Here is a 23,438-nt window from a genome sequence, read left to right as displayed (position 1 = left end):
TTAAATTAATTTTTGGTGGTTGCAATAGTCATAAATGTCCACATGTGTTTTAGTTTTATTTCAATAAAAACCAATTCAAAACTAGCCATCAAAATTATTTCTTAATTATATCTAAATTTTAAATATCTTGGAAATTATGAAAAGGCAGCTAGAGGCCGTAATTAAGCTAAATGAGGGACCAACAAAATATAAACTTTTTATTTTCGGCTTTTGGTGATAAAAAATAGAGCGGTACCCATCAACTGTATACTAAATTTTGGCTGTTGTTTTTAGGCACTTTTCTCTTTTTCTCATAAATTTTCCACGAAATCGATTTTAATTTTCAAAGTTTTTTAAAATTATAAGATATTAAAATCTAAATTTAATTTTAAGTTTAATCAAACTTATATATTTCTTTCTATAATTAAAATATTTAGCTTCATAAATGAAAATGCGTGCTGTATACTAAATTTTGACTCTGACTGTATACGTACTGTGTATTTAGAAATGAGTATTATTAATATTTGATTAATATTATACTTTATATTGTAGGAACTTCAAGCGCAGGTGGTGTAAATTTACCAGGAACTCCAGGAGCCGTAGGAGCAAGTGGATCTGGCAATGGCTGGGGTGATCCACGTGTTGGCGCCATGGGCGGTGGTGGTGGTCCCTTAGATATGCGCTCCGTTGACCCACGTGATCCTATGCGTGCAGCTTCAGCTGGTGATCCCCGTGAATTAAGAATGTTGGACCCACGTGATCCAATACGTGGTGATCCTCGCGGCATTTCTGGGCGACTTAATGGCACATCAGAGATGTGGGGCCAACATCATCCAATTGCGCAACACCAAATGCCAGGTTTAAACAAAATGGGAGTTGGAGGGCCCAATGTTGGTGGAGTTGGCAATGTTGGAGGTGCACCTGGTCCTGGCGGTTTAACCGGACCTTCTTCCGTTGGAGGTTTAAATGCAGCTGGTAATGTAGTGGGTTCACAATGGGGAGCACCTCCGCAGTCTGTTGTTGGAGCGCCGAAAGATATGGTAGGTTCAATGGCTCCTAAACCGCCAGTTAGCGGTTCAGGATGGGAAGAACCATCACCACCACCACAACGTCGAAATATACCCAATTATGATGACGGAACTTCGCTGTGGGGCCAACAAACACGTGTACCTGGAGGAGTAGGTGGGGGAGGTGGATCTCACTGGAAAGACATATCTGATCCTCTTAATCCACGCAATCATTTAATGCGCAGTGCAATGGGTGGACAAAATTCTTCAAATGTATCTAATCTGGGTGGTGCTGGTGGCGGATCTTCTGGAAATTCAGGCGTTACTGGTGTAGGTGGTGTAGGAGCTGCTGTAAATCCTAATAACCCTATGGGTGTTGGAGTTGTTGGTCCTCCAGGGGCACGGCTAGTATCTGCCATTAATGGTTCGGGTGGCATAGGTGGGCCTCATAAACCTGATAACGGCATGTGGCCCCATCCAGCCGGTCCACCTAATGTGCCTACAACAGGTGTTGGTGGTAACCGAAATGCTGGCGGCTGGGGAGATGTTGAAAATCATAATGTTATTGGTGGCGCCGTTAGTGGGAATAGTGGGAATGGTGGGGGTAATTGGGGTGACGATAAATCTAACCAAGCGGTCAGCAACATGAGTCAAGGAGGAAATTCATGGAATGAACCTCCCAATGCTTCAGCTTGGAATAAATCGAATCAAGCGAAATTGGCTGGTGCTTCAAATAGCACAGGATGGGGAGCTGGCGTATCTAATGCTGCATCTGGTGCTAATGACTCTAACGATCTAAATACTAACGATTGGACAACAGCTGCACACAATACGATAATGGGTAAAGCTCAACAACAGCAAAAACTTGGTGGTGGTGCAGCAGTAAATCTTGGTTGTATTAATAGTGACCTAATAAAGCAAAGCAAGCAGTACCGCATGTTAGTAGAAACAGGCTTTAAAAAAGAAGACGTTGAGCGCTCATTAATCGCTACGAATATGAATTATGACGAAGCCACTGAGATGTTAAGGACAAATTTGACAGCTGTCAATGCTGGTGTTGGTATGGATAATTGGAGACGTCACGACGATAATCTGAGTTCCTATGCTGATCATAATGCCGCCGTAGCTGCTGCTGGTAGCTCATTTCCTGGGCGTTATTCTACAGGAGGAACACAACCTGCTATATCATTCCCTCCGGTGAGTTTTTGTGCATTTTGCAATTAATTTCATCATAGTGCCAAATTATCGGTAGAGACAAAATACAAATTTTATGAGAGAAGATTTTTTAAATGTGTGTTGATGAAACATTTTAATTTTACTAGAAACAAATAATGTTTGTATACATTATTTATTAGTTATGCCGCCTAAGATCAATTTAAAAAAAAAATATTTTACACAAACTGCGACCTAGAAGTAGGTCGCAGTTTTTATCAAAGTATATTGCTATTGGTCGTTATTTCCTACACATTCACTGCTGCTTTCGATGAAATTGATTTTCTGCAGAATTTATAACATTGTTGTTAATATCTTCATTATTTTATACAGTGTCTCAAATAAGTATTCGATTTTTTTATACTATGAAAAGAATCGCGATTTTATACATGATGACATTTTAACATTTTCATTTTTTTTTTATTTATTTATTTTCAACAACCTAGCCTTATTGGCCATAATCGGTTATAAATTTCTACTGATTTGTAATATTGTATTAACCAGAGACCGAAAATAACGGGTTCACTTTCATTTCAATGGTAAATTCTCATTCGCAGCCATTTAAAAGTAATTTTTTCTGATATATCATTGAGATAGTGATTTATTCGAGAACATTTTAGGTTTGGGGTTGAGAGAAACAGAAAGAAACAAACACAAATAATCTGGATGAGTGATTTATAATTTATTTTTTTCGTAAAGGTCAGCTGGTGACTTTAATTTGCGAACATGAAAAATAAATCGCAAAAATGCATTTGATGCAAATCAACGCTTAAATAAAAAAAAAACATTTCTGTTACTCAGATTTCATTACTTCATATTATCATATTTTTCCATAATTTGTTAAAAATTACTAACAATATATTATTGTATGTAAATAAAAGAGAAAGCAACAGTTATTAAGAACAAGAACAAATGAATTGTTTATCTCACACCAAACCATTAAAAAACAACAAAAACGAATAAAGGTCATACCAAACCATTTTTTTTCATTTTATTTATTTACATCAATACATAGAAAGCTTTCTTGGCCAATAATACATGTATCGTTAGATCTATATTCATTTCATTAACTGTATAATTATATATAATAAATGTAATTACAAATTAAAAATAAATTCTATTTACATATGCATACATAAGTGGCCCCCCCAGCCGAATAAATTATTACCAAATATAATTAAAGAAAAAAAAATATTCTTAACACTACTCAAACCCATCAAATAAATAAAAATCATTTTATAACTGTTATTTTCAGTGATTTATTTTTATCACAAAAATATAAATCACAATTTGGGTTTTTTGGTATATGGATGGAATTATTTTCGATCTGTGGTATTAACTGTACAATGTTAAAGATTTATATCACAATTTCAAATTTTGTAAAAATCAGCTTTACATGTTTTAGAAATTATTGAAAAAAAGTGTGAAAAATTACCTCACAAAAGTATACGAATTTTAAATGTTAATCGTATTTGAACTAAATTTATTAGATAAAAGTAAAATAATTTATGATTCCTTTTAATATCAATTGTTTTTAGGGATAACTGCTAAGTACTTAGGATCTTATTTGAGTCAAAATTCGTCAGAAATTTGTACAAATGCTTCATAAAAAGACCTTTAAATGGCTGTTATATGGGAAATATGTATTTTACCAACTTTATTCTCCAAATATAAACAAAAGAATTATAGGGATGATAAATTAGTTATGTTAGTGCTAAAACAAAACGAAAATCTATTAAGTTTATAAAATTTGTAAACAAACAAATAAATAAATGTTTTACAATTTATTAAAAATTTTAAAGCATCAGTCGATATATTAAACTAGATGACCGCCCCGACCCGGCTTCGCCCGGTAGCTATTTACTAATGTATTCTTCAAGTTTCTCAAAAAAAATTATCTTATTAAGAAAAGTGATAAGTGAAAAGAAAGCAATATATTAAAAATTACCGAACTTTTGAATTTTTTTTTCTTTACAAATTATCTCCTGAAAATATCGAATCGAATAAAAAAATATCAGCCAAATCGCTCCAGACGTTCTCACATGATGCCATTACATACATGGACCATTTCATTTTTATATATATAGATTTTTAATTTCAACAATAAAAAATGTTTATGATAATTTAGTGCTAAGGGCTTGGTATAGAACATATTTTTTAAAAAATTTTAAAAAAATTCCCATTTTTTTCCACCATATTATAATATACAGAATAATCTTCTAAATTCAATGGGTGGCGGATCTGTCGGTGCTAGCGGCGGTAATAATCCACAATTGAATGCCCTTAACTCAATGCAACCTTTGCAAGTGCAAAAGTACCTTAATCAAGGCCCTCATAATGTCGGTGCCGGTGGACCTCAATCTGTTAATGCTGCTGTTGCCTTTGGTCAAAGTTCTAATGTTGCAGCTGTCAATGCTGCAGCTGTAAATGCCGCTGCTGTTAATGCTGCCGCCGTATCAAACAGTACGAATCAACCATCAACACAACAACTTCGCATGTTGGTCCAACAAATACAATTAGCCGTTCACAGCGGTTATTTGTCCAGCCAAATATTAAATCAGCCATTGGCTCCCACCACACTTCTACTCCTTAATCAATTACTTAGCAATATTAAGGTAAGAGTACATATCACTTGAGCAAGCTATGTCAAAGTAGAACTTGTATGATGTATAAAAATCTCTTGTATTTTATTCGAAATGTTTAACACATGTAACTATGTATATCTATTATCTTTTTATTTAGCATCTACAAGGGGCCCAGCAATCATTAGCACGTAGTGGTAATAATGGTAATACGCTGCTGGCCATTGCCAAATATAAGCAGCAAATACAAAATTTACAAAACCAAATAAATGCACAACAAGCGATATACATAAAACAGCAACAACCAACTTCACACCCGGCTGCTACGCATATCAATAATACAAATATCGAATATTTAAGAAGCCATGATGCCATATCAGCTTTGCAGGGAAATTTCTCAGAAATTAACTTAAACAAGGTAAAAATAATTTACCTCCATATTATTGAAGTCGGAAATAAATATTTTGTTTTTTATTAGTCTGGTGGCTATCAAGGCGCACCAAACCAACAATCTAGATTAAATCAATGGAAGCTTCCAGTATTAGATAAAGATATCACTACGGATAGCACAGATTTTTCTCGTGCACCTGGCGCCACTAAACAGGGTGGTGGTTTAAATACAACAAATGCGAGTAATATGGGACCTTTAGGTCTACAAGGTGATGGGTAAGTACAAATACGTACATACAAATTTATATTACAAATATTCTCGTAAAATATATACAGTAGCGGTATTCACAATATTGTGCAAATGGTCTTGCATCATTGTATATCCATTGCATTTTTACTTTACACTAACAAAATATACAGAAATACACCATTGCACAAATTTATAATACAAATGCACAAGATTGTGAATACCGCTAATATATCACATAAACTATTTTGCTTGCGCATTTTTAGGAAATGTTTGTTTTTCATTCATACTTAAAATTACAGAAAAATATTTTTTTTTTGCAATCAAATTGTAATTATATTATAGTGAGCGGTTGTGAGCTCTTTGTGTTGAAAATACCAAAAGGAAACGAATAAAACATTTCCGTGAGAATAAAATACTTCAGGTCAGGGCTTTGATGAGGTGTTGGCAAGTATTTGGTATTGTAAAAAAAATATTTTGACTTGTAATGATGTGTGTTTCGGGTTATAATCATGTAAAAAATAAGGGATATTTCTCCGTAGACCCATTTATGCGGCACTGGAGTTACGATTTTCTCTCAGAATGGACAAATATCCATGATGATCCATAATACCATCAATAAATACATGATTACCAACATATAACCGCCACCAGCTTAACCGTTTTTTTACATTACTTATATTTAAGGCTTCCTCCAAACCATACGTCGCACAGAGGGATGGCTTCATACATTTTTGGCACCTAGAATTATATGGACCATACTAAAAAAAAATAAAATTTTATCAAAATCGACCACGCTCAACGCCCACTGCCTATACAATCCAAATAGATGTTTTCGCATACAATTTTTTCTATCCAAGTAAAAGTCTAGAAATTTTTTACATATATTTTCTGAAACAAAAGAAGAGTTTTATGCCGAGTTTCAATAAAATCGGTCACGCCCACCGGCCACGACACCCATACATAGATAAGAATTTTTTTGATATTTCGTTTAGTATTCGACAAAAAATTTTAAGTTTTCATCCTGTTCCGAAAACTATTTTTATTTTTAAATCGAAACAAGACACTTCCAACTTTCATTTTATTAAAAAAACAGCTTGGGGGAAAGTGGGGCAACATTTTTTTTCAATGGAAAATCAAAAATAAAATAATTTTTAGAGACTTATAGATTTGGGCATATCTTCTTAACGGTTTATGATATCCCCATAATTTTTTTTTATTTATGGAGAAATGTTATATTTTTGAAATATGTTAAAGGTAAATGGTATTGTTAGGAAAATTATACATACTAGGATCGCCTGGTGGTCAAAATTCGACCACTAATAACGAAATTATACAGTTACTTTTGAGTACATATACGCAAAAATATTTTTCACGTTTGTGTACAAATACACGTGTATTTAGATGTTCACAAACATGTTGTTGTTGTTTTTCAAGCAAATTTAAAACGCTTTTACCACTTTTATGGAAAGATTTTTTTTTTTAAATTTATATTGTGCACATCTATAGAAAATAACTTCTTAAACCTATATGTTACATCAATATTGGTGGACAATAACATACTTAAAAGTGTACCACAAAAAAACGTGTGGCCTATTTATATATAAGATATAAACCACTGAATTGCGTGAAAATATAAGTAAATTATTGCTTAACACCCTTGCATGGACTTTACTTAATTTTTTTAAAAATAAAATAACATTTTTCTTAAAACTATAAGTGTACATTTCATCTTTAAACATTTCTCTACAAAACCGCATCATTTGATTTTTGAAATTGAGTGTTTTAAAAATTTACTTTTTGACACCAAAATCCCTCTGTGCGTCACATTGAATTAAATTCCGGAACACAAACGAAGATATAGGATCGTTTTTAAAATTGAGGTTGTTGTTGTTGTAGCAGTGATTGCTGAGTTGGTCTCCTATTTTGGTGGGCCCATGAGGTCCGAATTCAAAACTTAAACTCGACAACACTTCCTCTTTGCGCATGTCAAATTTCATTCACATCGGACTAACCGTTTAGAAGTTACAGATTTATTTCCTTCTTTTTTTCTATACCACTGTGCGACATCAATTAAACTTATCACAAAAGTATTAAATTGATTTGCCCTTGTTGTAAAAGGGTTAAATAATTTTTCTCTCAGAAATGTTAAATTATTTTCTTTCGGTATTTTTTATACAAATATCTTCAGAATTATGCACAATAAGGACTAAATTATTACTAATAACAATTATAAAAAAAACATCAAACGTACCCTTTTAACAAAACCATAAATAAATTGTAAGAAAAATGTAAACAAAACCCAAAAACCTCAACAAATTAAATGGAATTTTAAAAGGCAAAATACGTTTGTGTCCTGCAAATTATGAATTTTTTTAATATAATTTTTTAATTAACTACATTTTTTTTTTAGAATACATTAAATTTTTTGTAAAAAATATTATTAAGTAGAAATTGATGACCGATATGGCCAATAGGTTATTGAAATAATAAAACGCAAAAACTAATCAAAAATTTATATTTTTAAATTTGTATGGATGAATGAAAATCAAATTTCTCCTAAAGATTCGTTAGTAAAATAAAATAAAAAAATAAAATAGTTTTGTGATACACAGTACATTAGAGTGCTCCAAGATTGTATGGACGAAAAACATTTTCAAATCAATTACCAAACGGTTGTTAAACGTTTTTTTATCAGAATGTTTCAATATTGTTCTTACGTTTATATTAATGTACAGTTTGCGCTCATGAGCAAAAACAATACAAAACAAAATGGGACAATCATTCTCATTGTTTATGTTTGGTTTTTGTTTTACTCACTGCAAAGAACAAAATTTGTTTATTTCCGTACTCTGGATTCTACAATACATAGAACAACATAGTCGGTCAAAATTCCAATTTAATTTTTTTGAAGCACTCTACTGTACATACATATATCCATGTATGTTTGATATTGATTGAAATTAAATTATATGTAGTATGCTAGTTGTGGTATAATTTTCTAATTATAACTAAATTTAACTGTATTTTTAGAACATGGTCAACCGGGCGAAACATAAACGATGGTTGGCCAGACCCCTCAAATGATAGTGAGAATAAAGACTGGTCAGTTGGACAGCCTTCAGCTGCAACTGCATATACCGATTTGGTACAGGAGTTCGAGCCTGGAAAACCGTGGAAGGTAACTACTTGAATAAAAATCAGGAAATGAATTTCAAAAATCATCATACCAAAACCAAATTTGTTTGTTAAAATCCATAATAATTTGTTTTTAACACTTTGTTGCAATACTTTACTGAAGTTTTCATCTAAAGCGTAGCGCCTTTGATGACTTTGTTTTTCATTGCAAATCTTTGTGAAAAATAAAAAAAGGTCACCGAAAATTGACTTCATTTCCTGGTTTAGCAATGATTTCTATGTACAACTTATCTAATTTAAGGGTTCGCAGATAAAAAGCATTGAGGATGATCCAAGTATAACTCCTGGAAGTGTAGCTAGATCTCCATTATCAATAAATCCGACGCCAAAAGATGCTGATATTTTTTCTAATGCTGCTAGCAAAAATTCCCCGACTGATTTACCATCATTAGGACTAACTTCATCATCCACGTGGAGCTTTAATCCTTCATCCAGCAATCAAAATTTTCCCAGGTCCTTATATATATTTATATTTTTCTAACTTCATGCTATAAATTATTATTGTTATATTATGTTCATTAGTTGGTCAGATAATACACAACAAGAAATATGGTCTTCAATGAACAAAACATCACGCGGACCACCACCGGGTTTAGGCAGTAATAAGACTGGTGGGGGTGCAGGCGGCGTACCTAATGTAACAAATCCTGGCAATGCCAATGGTTGGCTAGGCGGTGGTCGAACTGGAGGTTGGTCGGGAACAAATTCTAACTGGAACTCAAATTGGTTACTACTTAAAAATTTAACCGCACAGGTAAATACATTTCAAAACATACATACCAAATCATACATACTATAAATTAAAATGTCAATTGTAAATATAAATGTTCAATATACATATATAGGGTAGGTAAAATATATAAAAATAAAAAAAATATATTTCATGTTTTAGTTTAGATGAAAATCTCTTCATTGATAAATGAAGATTAGCTTTTATTCACGTAGTGGAACTTTCTATGCTATATGAAGTGCACCTAGTGCTGGTGTCGAAGACAATAATTAAATGAGTGTTTTATAATACTAAAAAACAAGCATAATTTTGGAGCTGACAATATTTATGATTCTATCGTTGTTAAAAAAGTATTCATGTAGGGTGGATATTGCTGAAAACGGTGAAAAAAGGGTAAAATATAACGCCAACTTGTATTAAATAATGCTTAAGTATAAATCAAAGAAATTTAAATTATGCAATTAGAACCCCATCGCCATGCGTAGATCGATCATCTCTATAAATTTTATAGGCACCAAGTTGACATTTGTGGTATGGTTTCAAAAAAGTCGACTTTAAAAGGAGAATATTGATTTGTCTATCTATCTTCGATCACTTTTAAATCTTGATGGAGGCGTTCTCCTTGTTCTATACGATCCAAGATTTTCATGAAACTTGTCTAAATGACTGTGTACATTAGGGTGGCCCTTAAAAAAACAAGAGTTGGATTTTGACCAGTCTCAGCCCCCAGTTTGGTGAATATTCGTTAAAAAAAAATCATCCTGAAAAATTTGTATGTAAATCGGTTGGGGTTAAGACCAAGCAAGCCCTCGAAAGTTTTACAAGGGGAAAAAATGAAATTGTTTTCAGTTTTTGTAAAAATTTTGCCATTAAAAAATCCTTTTGCAATTTAATTTAAAAGAACGGAAATGTGTACGTAATTGTCGTTCTAATGAGAGATAAAAAAACAGAAATTTGTTAAAAATTCCCCAGGACATTAGACCACTAGAACAAGAATTGTAAGAACAAAATTAACATATTTTGAGAAATATTAAAATAAAAGCTCATTTTTACTTAAAATATACCATATTTACTTGTATGAGTTTTTGGCTTCGTAGGTATGAGCAAAAAAAAATATTTTTTAACGGCAGTTTTTAAAACTAAATTTTAAAATTTTGGAAAATTTTGTTAAACAAATTTCAGAATTTTTTGATCATCTCATTTGGAGTTTATTGAGAATATAATCTATATATGGGGGATTTCATGTTAAGTGAACCAACTTCGAAGTCTTCCGATCGGATAATTTTGGAAAAAGTTCGATTTTGCAAAAAAAAAAAAAAAATTTTATATCTTGAGTTACAAAACATTTATTTTGATAGATATCCCACTGGCATCCCACTAAGCGACCACATAGGTCTTAAAGGAATAGACCTAAAAAATAAAAAAGGGTCCATTTTGAAAAAAAAACTCAACAAAGTTTTTGATTTTTCAAAAAAAAGTCCAAAATTCTATGTTTTGAGTTACAAAACATTTATTTTGATACAGAGCGAACTCGTATCCCACAAAGTAAATATCTATACTTTCCAAGAACACTGTGATGGCCAAAGTTTTGCCACAAAGCAAACTGATTGTTTGGGATGTACAATGGCGCTTAAAAAGTATTTGTATGTATTAGACAAAGCGTTGCAAGATCCCGGTTGACATTTCGTCCGCCTGCATTCAATTTCCCGTGGCTTTCTGCCAGTTTAGCGAATCAAAATCAAAACTCATACGAAAGGTGTTTCCAAACATTTCACAAAATTACAATTGGTTGAGCGAACATTAATGCGAAAAACATTGATGTCGAGGAATTGGATTTTAAGATTCAAAGTGAAATTGTTATCATCAATTCATCGGTAATCATAATGTTACGAAACATAAACCAACCACGTCTTTGTAATGGCACCCGACTTGCGGTAAAAAACCTGATGAATAACGTCATCGAAGCAACAATACTTATAGGAAATTACAAAGGAGAAGACGTTTTGATACTACGGATCCCAGTGGCTCCGACCGACATCGATCTTTCAATCAAAATGTAAATAAGATTCATTGCACATATTTTCAAAATGATCATTAAAAAATTCAAAATTCGAATATAAACTTTTTTCTAATTTGAACAGGACAACGTCTGTCGGATCAGCTAGTAGGGAATTCAAATATGAAAATATTTCCTATAGTTTTTCCGTACCTGCGATTTAAATTTTTGCAATTTTCGAGAAAAACTAATTATTTGGCCATATTTTTGGCAAATGAGCCCAATTTCCTTACAGTTTAAGTAGAACCTATTCAGAATATTATAGTCCAGATAATTATAAATATACTCAGAAAGTTTTACTAAAATTAAATTAAAATTGGAAAACGTTAAACCTTGAGCTTTTATTTCAATATTCCTTAAAATATGTTAATTTTGTTCCAACAATTGTTGTTGTAGTGACCCTGAGACACGTTAATGGCCTGGGAAATTTTTAATAACTTTAAAATTTTTTAAGCAATTTCCGTTTTTATACCCTTCACCTTCGTGAGAAGGGTATATATAAGTTTGTCATTCCGTTTGTAATTTCTACATTTTTCATTTCCGACCCTATAAAGTATATATATTCTGGATCCTTATAGATAGCGGAGTCGATTAAGCCATGTCCGTCTGTCTGTCTGTCTGTCTGTCTGTCTGTTGAAATCAGTTTTCTGAAGACCCCAGATATCTTCGGGATCCAAATCTTCAATAATTCTGTCAGACATGCTTTCGAGAATTTTGCTATTTAAAATCAGCAAAATCGGTCCACAAATGGCTGAGATATGAGGAAAAAACCAAGACAACCTCGATTTTTGACCTATTTTTTTACCTATATCTGGATTACTAAGACATTAATATAGGCAATATGGATATCTAATGATAGATATTTCAAAGACATTTGCAACGACGTATATAAGACCATAGAAAGTTGGACCTACAATGGGTCAAAATCGGGAAAAAAATTTTGAACCAGATTTTTAAAAAAAAAAAAAAATTAAAAAACAAAAATTTAAAATTTAAAAAAAAAAAATTTTAAAATTTAAAAAAAAAAAATTTTAAAATTTAAAAAAAAAAAAATTTTAAAATTTAAAAAAAAAAATTTAAAATTTTAAAAAAATAATTTTTAAATTTAAAAAAAAATTAAAATAACAAACAAAAAAATTTTTTTTTTTCCAAAAAATTCAAAAAACAACTGTAAAAAAAATTAAATTTTGTTTACCTAAAAATATTTAAAATTTTGAAGTATAATTTGGTGAAGGGTATTTAAGATTCGGCACAGCCGAATATAGCACTATTACTTGTTTTATATATCACTAGCTGAACCGACAGACGTTGTCCTGTCCAAATTAGAAAAAATATCGATTTGTGAATATGTGTGAAGATGTTTAAAATGTGTAAAAATAGTTAAAAATAGAAAAAAACGTATTTTTGAGTGATAATGTTTGATTTACATTTGATTTTAATATATGTACAACGAAACTTATGGTGTTCTATTTACATTTTAATTGAAAGATCGCTGTTCAGGTAACCAATTAAAATAAAGAAATACATTTTTTCGATTGATACACGAAATTTTTTTGTTATTTTCTGGCACGTAAACAAATAATGCTGATGGTGTTCCAACACAAGAACAGACGATATATGGAGCCATAGGGATCCGTGGTAGCAAAACGTCTTGTTCTTTGTATTTCCTTTAAGTATTGTTGCTTCGATGACGTTATGGATCAGGTTTTTTATCGCAAGTCGGGTGCCAATACAAAGACGTGATCCGATCAGACTTATCAGTTGGAGATTGTAATTCCAGCGAGTTGGATAGTTGACGACATCATCTTGGGGAGTAACAGAATCCACCGATTTGTATGTCATCATTCGACATATTAGACTGCAATATCACTTTAAATCTTAAAATTCAATTCGTCGACATCAATGTTTTTCGCAGCCAATATAGTACGTTAGCTCAAGCAATCATGATTTTTGTAATTTTTTGCAACGTTTGGGATCACCTTTCGGATGAGTTCGGATTTTGATTCGGTGAACTGCAGAAAGCGATGGGAAATTAAATGCAGTCGTTCGAAATGTCAATCGGGATTTTTCGGTTGCCAATGTCCAGCAATTGTTTGGAAAATACTTCTCCAGATTGATCGTTCTGCAGTTCGACACACATGTTCACAGTCAATTTGAGTTTCTTGACGTGTTTCCACAAAACGGACGACTTTAAATGCATGTTTAAAGTTCATCAGTTTGCGTTGACCGTGGAATCACTGGCAGTGTTTGCCGAAAATAACCTGCCAACAGAATCATCGCACCTCAAAACCCGCTTTGATTGTTTCGTAAATATTGCAACGTTTTGTCTAATGCCACCAAAGACTTTTTATACACCATTGTACACTCATCCCAAACGATCAGATGCATGTTGGATTTTCATTGATTTGAATATTCAATGGCAACTTGAGTGCTAAATGAGCACTCTGATGAAGCAAGTTCAATATCATTATGCGATCAAAAAGTTTTTCCCATTCAACCGGGAGCGTGCAAAAAAAATCTTTCCAATTCCATCTTTCATAATTTTCATAAGAGCGTCATGCCTAACTCAGATAATACCTTTTACGACAACATCAATCACATGTCCTCAATTACTTAATATCAAAGCCTAATACGCCTCTGATGCAAAATATCACACATGGCATCTTTGTACTTATTTCACAAATCAGTCGCTTTATCACAACATGCTTCCCATATGTTGAGATGTACATATTTGATGAGCATTTGACGAAAGCACTGCATCTCCGAGGGAGTTTCCAATGAGTGTCATTATCTAACAATAGCAAGCGTTGACACGCTTCTCTATACGTTAAACAATTCAACATTTATAGTTCGTAAATATCGGAATGATGTTGGGCCACGAACGTTGACTAATAGCAAACGCAAATAGAAACACTCATCGTTTCTTGGATGGACTGTGTATATGAGACCTAATGCGTCGTATAAAAATAAATGAGGGAAACCTGGAACTGGATTTCCTTGTTTTCGCCATTGATATTTTTTTGTCGAATGATTCCAAGTAATATCTTGGCATTTCGGAGTATAGAAGCGTTCGGGTAAATTCAGCATTTCGGCACATTTCTAAACTTCTGGTCAATGTTGTAGATAGCGTTCGATCAACTCGTTGTAATACATTCTCCTCAGTAAAGTACACTTTTTGGCCATTTTCCAGATGTACGGCTAAATGAACAACAGTTGGATGTCTTTCATGAATGGCAAATGAAAAATGCCCCAAATTGCTTCGTTACAGTTAACATAGCGGCCCATTTGAAGTTGATTGACTTCATCATTGGAATTCTCCGCACTAACTCAGCCAAATCACTGCCTTTGGTTACATATTTGCAGATGTATTTGATAAGTGGGCGTGGACAATCATTTAAACAAAAAATTACCCAAATTCGTCCAGGCGTTCTGCGATTTTAGATATATCGAAAAAAGTGGGCGTCGTAAATTTTGGTTTAGTAAAAACTTAAATTGGTTTACTACGATTGGAGCCATATCGGTGCAGCCGTTTTTCTATTTTAGATAAATCGAAAAAAAGTGGGCGTAAAAGTATGCATGGTAAATTTTTCTTTCCGTAAAAACCTAAGGCTTTAAATCGTTGAAAATGTTTTATTTTTTTATGAAATATTGAAAATAAGGACTTCAGGAAGTTATTTACAAAATTTTAACTTTGTGGAGGGACCTGGTTAGGTCAGCATCAGCCAAAAGAAAGAAAAAATCATAGATTATTGTTAAAATTTTATTAATATATGTATTGGCAAAAAAATATATTATTCCAAAGATGATAGTGTACTTCAAAGTACTTTTGGGCAAAAAGGGACAAAATATGTTTTGTTTTCATTTTGTAAGCTTATTATTGTTATGGTACTTATAAGTACCTTCGGTCGACAAAGGGTTAACCCCAACCGATATACCTAACAATTTTTCAGGATGAAAAAGTTGGCCAAAATCCTTTTGTTTATGATGGGCCACCCTAGTGCACATTAAACTTTTGTTTATGGGCCACACTAGTGCACATATGTAGTGTGCTTTTATGCTCATATTACATCCAAAATTTATAAAGCTGAACTGATTCCTCGTATTCCTTCAATTTTCCTAAGAAATTTTTCATAACGACAAGATTTACATTAAAAGTCTAATTTGCGGGCCATCGAAAATACCAGCCTTTTGTCTTTCTGTACTCAACTTTCTTGAAATATGGACCAGTTTTATCAAATACCTTCAAATACTGCATCATAAGTCAAAATTCTATGTGTTAATGGAGGTAGTATTATATTCACCCATATTCTAGTTGTCGTCGTCGACATGCGTCGACAATTTAAAATTGGTATTCTGTTTGTCGTAATTGACTGTTATCGATGACTGTCGACACACATTTGGTATTCTGTAAGTCAATACGGCGTCGATATTGTATTGTGTCGACACTGATTTTGTCGTCGTCATTTTTGGTGACGACTAGTTGTTTTTTTAAAGTTAAAAATCAAAAAAATGGAAAAAAATTAAAGTAACAAATTCTTACTAATTTGAAAAACTTGTTGAGGAGTTGCGGAAAAATCCATCGCTCGCAAGAAGATTTAATCGAGGAAATGTTCCAAGCTATTTTAAAGTTCAATGAGAAGATATGACCAAAGTTTTAAATGCTCTTGGCCCACCCTGACATTGTTGAATTGGACACAATTCAACAAGAATATTGTACTCCGAAAAGGAAAAGAACCAGTTCTGTTTCCAAAAACTCTCATTTCTAAAGCATCTAGAGTTTCGGTCAATATTTTGGAAACGGCAGGTTGCGACAAACCCAAATTAAAATCGTTTCCAACACCTGTGCCAGAAATCTTAAAGTTGTTGCCAATTTTATTGTTTTTGAAATAAATGATGATTTAGTTCCATCTTTCAAATAAGGCGATATTGTTTCCAGAACATTCTTAAAGGCGGCCTTATTTAGTCGAAAGTAGCATTCAAACCTTTAGAAAAAATATCATAATAAGCAATATGGAGGTATCATATTTTAATTTTTTTCTCACTTATTATCTGGAAGTTTAAAGATATCAGAATTTTGGCGGAGTTTTCTTTGTAAAATTAAGTTTTCTTTATTTTTTTGGAATCATAAACATAAAACATTTTTAAAAAATAACGCCCGTATCACAATTTAAAATAGAAATAAAAAAGTTTATTTTTTTAAATATAAAACAAAATGAATCATCTGACTGAAATATTAGAGATTTGTGTTTTGTGTTATTGCATTTTTCGATAAACAGTCGACGTCTACACAATACGGTTACAGAATACCAAAATAGTGTCGAGGTGGCGTCGACGTCGACAGAAAGTGATGTCGACTCAAAAACCACGACGACGTCGACGACGACAACCAGAATAAAGCTGATTATCTCTGGAAATCAAAGCCTGCTATAGGTTTTCTAACCTCTTTGACTGTGAAAACTTTTTCGCGATGAGGACACAATGTTAAAGTCAATTTAATTATTGAAATGTTCATATAAGATTACGAAACGAGCACACGAATTTACATATGACACCCAATATTGAAAAATGAGTATATTCAAAGCTAAACGTAGGACATTATTGGGGTTACCAATGCACACCTAATACAAAACCACTAACGGTATCTCGGCAGCAAAATAGTTGTATAAGACATAGTTTTTGATAATGATAACTGTATACGGTAATACAATATTTTTAAATAGATATTGATGCTCGAACGAATTAAACCTTTCATTTAAGTTTAATGTATAACAATATTTTATAACAATTATTTTTGCATTCTTCTCTTTGTTTAATATGTAGATTGATAGCTCAACATTACGTACCTTATGCATGCAGCATGGACCATTGCTGAATTTTCATTTGTATTTGAATCAGGGCATAGCTCTATGCAAATACGCAACACGTGAGGAAGCAAGCAAAGCACAAATGACCTTGAATAATTGCTTTTTAGGCAACACGACCATTATTGCTGAGTCACCCAGCGAGAATGAAGTTCATTCAATATTGCATCATTTGCCTCAACAGAACACCAATACTACTGCCACACAGCAACAACAACAAGCACAACAACAGGGTCAAGCCTCAGCCCATAATAACCCATCCGCAGTAAATAATACAGGAGGAGTAAGTGGAGGTGGTGGAGGCAGCTCAAATACAAATGCCAACAATGTTAACAATGCCTCAGGGTCACAAAATCCCTCGACACCGGGTGGCAACGTTAACGGGATTAATCAACAATCTAACAATCCTGCAAACAATGCCTCTAATATTAATTCAGCTAATAATGGCAGCAACAACGCTAATTCCGGCCAAAACGGAAATCAACCATCCAATCATAATTCTCATCCAAATATAAGTACACAAAATACATCAAATGTTGCTACAAATAACAGCAATGCTGCAACAAATAATCCTTCGAATGCTAATACCAACGCGGGGTGGCGTTCTACTGCCCAGCAGCCCCAACAGACACAAAATTCTCAAACACGACCCTCCGGTGGACGTGATGACTTCGAATTCATTTCCAAATATGTGTGTTCGATTGTGGATGACTAGATAAGGCTTACTAGTTTAAAACCAATTCCCTCAAATCCTCTTTCTACTATCACACTTCCTCAAATACCACTACTACTTCCTAGCTTACAACAACCATATAGAAGATTTCTCAAGTAGTTTTAACTATATACATATTATAAAACAAACAATAAATAACGAGATTGTATTAAAAATTTAAAGCAAATAATTGTATATATCATAAAACGAAACAAAAGGAACCCAGCGACATAAAAATGAAGACTGTTATTTATGACATTTACAAAATTTTAAAACTATTGTTTATTCAAATTACATAGAAAGTCAGGTACAAACATACATTTATGTATAAACTTCTAGACGTCAATTTGTTTTTTTATTTATTTATTTTTTTTTTTTGGTTAATTCAGTTAATAGTTAGTTTTGTTGTTAAATGCTAGAGAAGGCGCAATAGAGTTTAAAGGGCATATTTAACTCACCTACTACGCTAAGTGTCCTAATGAAATGAATCATGTTTCCAAGTTATGTAAGCTTAGGGAAGGTAGTTGCTCATTCAGATCAAATAAACCAAATGCAATTCTTATTAGTAATATTATCTCATAATGTAATGTTAATTGTGTTACAAAAAGTGTGGATTATTAGATTTACATTTAAGCATCTTAAATCGATTAAGTTCTTAAACAAATTATCTCTCTCTCTTATTGTTAGTTACTCAATACATTTGACCGCGGAAACACTTGTTTCGAGGCAATTATATGCATATACGAACCCATCCGTTTATATAAACAATGATAAACTATTTGTGTTATCATCACATACAGTCTGGTGGATTGGTTTTGTAACCTTTCCGCATTTTCGCAAATTTATAGTTGGAAATGGAGGAGAAACAAACACTTCGATAATGGAACAAATGTATGTAATTATAAAAAAGTCTATAATAATAAAATTATTAACTGTGTACTTCTATGTTCGGGTATTGGATACTATAAATTATATGTGAGAAAATAAATTTAAAAGGAAATAAGTACATATGTATAAATATACATAATTGTATATATATGAGAGGCCTGCACAAATGCATTTTAACGCACTATCATGACAAGTCAAGAAATACTTTACTGTTGTATAGTCGCGAAAAACAAATACTGCAAGTACTGTCCAGAAATATTTTAGGTATGTTTGTGTAAATGAAGATGCACAAACAAAACTTCGTTATGTGTATTGATGGGTGAATAAAGGGGTAATAACTTTGTATGTTTCGTTCCGAAACAAATTAACCGTTTTGTTTTTAGGTTAAGTCAATTTGTATATGTCGTTAGTTTTTCTGTAACGTAGTCGTTCTGTTGCGGATGAGTTAGTTTGTATGTTCCATTCTTTATTTTTTTTTATTTTGCAAAGCCTTTATCTTCGAAAACGGTCCTGATTACGAATTGTTAATAAACCCAGACTTACTTTGCGACTGGTATGTTCCAATCCGTAACGAATCAGCTGTGTGGTTTTTCGCTTATTGAAAGATATAGGGCACTGCTACATGTTCAATATATATTGTGATATTTCGGAATATTAGGCTATTCTGCGATCCATCAATACTGCAATATCGCGACACTGGTTTGCGGTCAATATACATATATTGAACGTGTAGCAGTGTCCATATATGTCGTTAGTTTATCTCGTCACCTAAAATAGAAAACGGTTTTTTCAAAAACACTTTTTCGGTTCTTTAAAAATCTAGTGACTATATATAGAAAAAAAATTAAAAATATAAATATACGAAATTATTATTATTGTGATAAAATTATAACTCTACACGTATATATGCTCAAATATTTTAATCAGCTATATAATATTTTACAAGTTTATTTAAACAAAACTGACTAAACCACTACAAATTGTGCGAAACTCAACAATTTGGCACCACTAATCGATATACAACGAAAAATAATTTGCTCAAACGCATTTGTATTACAAACATTTTTGTTTTGAATTAAATCAAATTTAAAAGGTTCGGTTTTAATTATTGTGTTTTTTCAACTTAATGTTTTAATTAAATTAACTTAGTTATAAATTTAAATAAACTAAAGTTGTTTTTTTTTTAAACAGCTGATACGTTACTACGGATAAATTACCAACAGAACGGTACAGAACAGGAACATTGCAGGCGCAAAGAATTTTGTAATCTACATTAAGTTGCAGCTAAAATAGCTGATATACAAACATTTACTGTTTGTCAAAATTTATAAAAATTTAAAGCTGTGACGTAGGCTGTACGCAACTTTAAAAAAAATTTAGTACAAATTGTGCAAAAAAATGTCATCAGTTGTTTTCTTGATTGAAAATTGAAACACCTACTTGAATGAGAAATTGAATGCAAGTTCGATTCAATTCTTGAAAGGCTGAGTGTATTAAAACTAACAATGCAAACAATTTGAAGATAGTGTTGCCAAAAATGTTTGAGAGTGAAATATTTAACATTTACATAAGGATAACAAATATAATTTTGTTCAGCATTTTATAAAATACTTATAAATTTGTACTTATGTATAATGTAATTTATTTGATCAAATTTGAAATATATAAATATTAATAAAATTTTGTTTAAATTAAATTCTGCAAATTAAATCATTAAAATAATTACAACAAATTTTGCACGGCCTAAGGCATACACTAAAAATTGTACGAAAGTTACCAAATTGGTTTTTATTTCACACAGCTGATACGTTCTTATGGAAAAAAATAACCGGCTACAGAACAGTACAGAAACGTAACAGAACGCAAAGACTAAAGGCGCTTATGGCAGAAGAGAAGATACATACGCATGTTTAAGGCATTTTTGTATTTGTTTCTTCTTCAAAAAAGTGATTTATTTATTTGGAGTTTGTATTTTTCAGGTCTGCAAGATACATGTTGGATATTGTGAACGATATAATAATTGATTTTCAGTATTGAGATTTAAATGTAAATAAAGACATATATAAATATAATTTTAGTGCCTATAATTTTAACAAATTATGTATATCTATCGAGGCGTAGTTACTTATGATTGAAAAAAAGTTTGGTAATTCTAATCGTTAGATATTAATTTAAACATCTAGGTATTTTACATCGTAAAATACTTTTAGATGGGCTAATATTAAATAATTAGTTTAAAAACTCGAATTTGGTACTTTATGGCCCGCTTTCTCAAAGTATCGACAAACTGCCTGTTACTAAATGTCGACATAAATTTATTAGGCCGATAAACTGACGTTTAACAATTTTGGTTTTCTCAATATACCGACAAAATACATTATTTTCAGAAGACAATACCCCTCAAAATAGATGTGAAAGTTTGGAACCCTGCCTTCAAGTGACAACATGTTTTCATAAATCAGCTGTTTAATGTGGCCATCGCCAGCCGGAATCTTTTAAAAAATTCATTATCCTGCATGTCTGCCAGGTAGTTAGGCCTGGCATGATAAACTCTTTCATCATTCACTTGGAACTCATGTTCTTCGAGTTCATCCTCCATCAAATTAATGTTAATTCCTCTCTTAATTTTTTTTTTTAAAAATCTAATTAATTTCGTTTACAAACACATAAAAACTATGAACAGCAGTCAGCTGATTGAATTTATCTGTATGATAAATAAATAATTGGCTGATGGGGTCGGGTTAGCTTTGCGACAGAATAGAAGCAAATGAGACATTGAGAAAACCAAATCTCTTTAATCTGCAGTTTTTCTATAATTTAAGCACGTATGCCTCACCCAATAAATGTATCCCTATATGGAAATATCAGGTAATATCGTTTTTTGTATAATTCCATTACTTGATGAAGATCGTTAATTGAAGAAAAACTAAAGTTTCCAAAATATTTTCCTGTGTACCTGTTTTTCTTATTTTTTGGGCTACCAATATAAATTAAAAGGCAAAAAATGTTGACTTGAAAATTTTGATGCAAAGTAATAAAATGCAACAACTAAACAAAAAATAATTTTGTTATAATTTCTTGTTGTTTTTATATATTTTATTAACGGCTTTTTACAATTTATGTATTTTTTTCTTATTTTTTATAGATACAAATCAAAAAATAGTTAAATAGATGTCTGCTTTTGATCAACAAATAATTAAAATATTCATGCTATTCATTTTCTGTAAAATAACAAATTATCACGTAATATTCAAATCTGCCTTATTAAGTAAATAGTATAATTGGCACAATAAATAAGATCACAAGACATAAACACGATATGTGTACATTATTAAGGAATAACATAACAACATTTATTATATGTATATCAACTATTTATTGAAAAATTATTGAATTTTGCACAACTATTCAAAAATATAGTTAATGTATGTTTATTTTATAAATAGGTATTAACAATATTTTATTAATGTGTTAAGAAATAAAAACTAATTATTACATTTGTAATATTTCAATAAAATTATAATATGGTAAATACAAAGCATTCTTTTGAGACTAAAATAAAAAAACGATTTTTTCACATGCAAAAATTATTAGACACATGTTCGACTATACGATACACATGGGTATATAAGCAAATACTTTAAGGATTTGAAATATTTTTTTACTGTTTACTAACAATGAGTTAGTTTATCAGACAGTATTTGTAAAAATGCATACACACAAGCGGTAGTGTTTGGTGTTTAAATACATTTGTGCAGGCCTCTAATATATATATATAAATATATATATTTCAATTCCGAGCTATTCTTCTATTATTTAAAATAAAAAACAAACAATTATACGATAGATAAAAATGAATATATTATAAATAAAATTTGAAACAAAAAATACGAATGGCTTTTTTCACTTATTCATTAATTATCTGATTATTATTATTATTATGAAATCCGTTTTTAGTTAATGTGTTTCGAACCAAAACATCGATCACACGTTTTTAGGGCATTTGATTGACGATTAAATTAAGTTTAACACGTTAACAGCCGAAGGCAGCGTCTGAGAATTGTCTCACATGTCCGCTTTTTTTTGTTCAAAATCGGTGTAAACTCCAATAAATATATGTAAATATCTACATAAATTAAAATGTATATAAATAGCTAAAGGGTGTTTTTTTAATAGCGCAAATATGGGCTCAAAATCTCCTATAAATCGCTTTCAGAGTCTATAATTCTAAAGTTCATATATGAGCTGTGGACTGTTAACGTGTTAATCTTTTGGGTCGACGAATATTTTGATTTATTTGATAATTAAGCGGCAATCATTTAAACATTAGAAAAAGGATTATTCCAGTGCTGAGGAAGATTTAAGCTGTTCGAAGTTAAAGAGCGAAAACAACATGCAAATTTAAATTATCATATTATGAAAAAAAGTTCCATAAAAGAATTGATATTACATAATCATGTATTTCAGTCTCGTTTAAACAGATCATATATTATACAGTGGTGGCCAGCTATTTAAGACAAATACTGAATTTTAAGTGCGATAGAGCCAAAACAAATGGACCTAAGGGTATTAAATT

The 23,438-nt window shown here is 31.6% G+C and overlaps 1 protein-coding gene across 3 annotated transcripts in view; it reads left to right on the top strand.

The window, feature by feature from the left end:
• Nucleotides 1-22,756, top strand: part of gw (trinucleotide repeat containing adaptor protein gawky) — a 51,444-nt gene extending 28,688 nt beyond the window's left edge. For 2 of the 3 annotated variants that reach the window (XM_065514617.1, XM_065514618.1), the window contains exons 4-11: nucleotides 532-2,183; nucleotides 4,409-4,813; nucleotides 4,941-5,198; nucleotides 5,259-5,446; nucleotides 8,451-8,598; nucleotides 8,857-9,068; nucleotides 9,138-9,369; nucleotides 17,222-22,756. In XM_065514617.1, coding sequence (XP_065370689.1) covers nucleotides 532-2,183; nucleotides 4,409-4,813; nucleotides 4,941-5,198; nucleotides 5,259-5,446; nucleotides 8,451-8,598; nucleotides 8,857-9,068; nucleotides 9,138-9,369; nucleotides 17,222-17,977 — 3,851 coding nt within the window. In that variant the 3' untranslated portion in view covers nucleotides 17,978-22,756. The remainder of the gene's footprint in view (nucleotides 1-531; nucleotides 2,184-4,408; nucleotides 4,814-4,940; nucleotides 5,199-5,258; nucleotides 5,447-8,450; nucleotides 8,599-8,856; nucleotides 9,069-9,137; nucleotides 9,370-17,221) is intronic. The other variant, XM_065514619.1, reaches the window with a different exon arrangement.
• Nucleotides 22,757-23,438: the final 682 nt, after the last annotated feature.

Source organism: Calliphora vicina, chromosome X (genome assembly GCF_958450345.1).
Source record: "Calliphora vicina chromosome X, idCalVici1.1, whole genome shotgun sequence".
Classification (NCBI taxonomy): domain Eukaryota; kingdom Metazoa; phylum Arthropoda; class Insecta; order Diptera; family Calliphoridae; genus Calliphora; species Calliphora vicina.
Note: the sequence above shows the minus strand (reverse complement) of the source record. Positions and strands in the feature narration are given on the sequence as shown.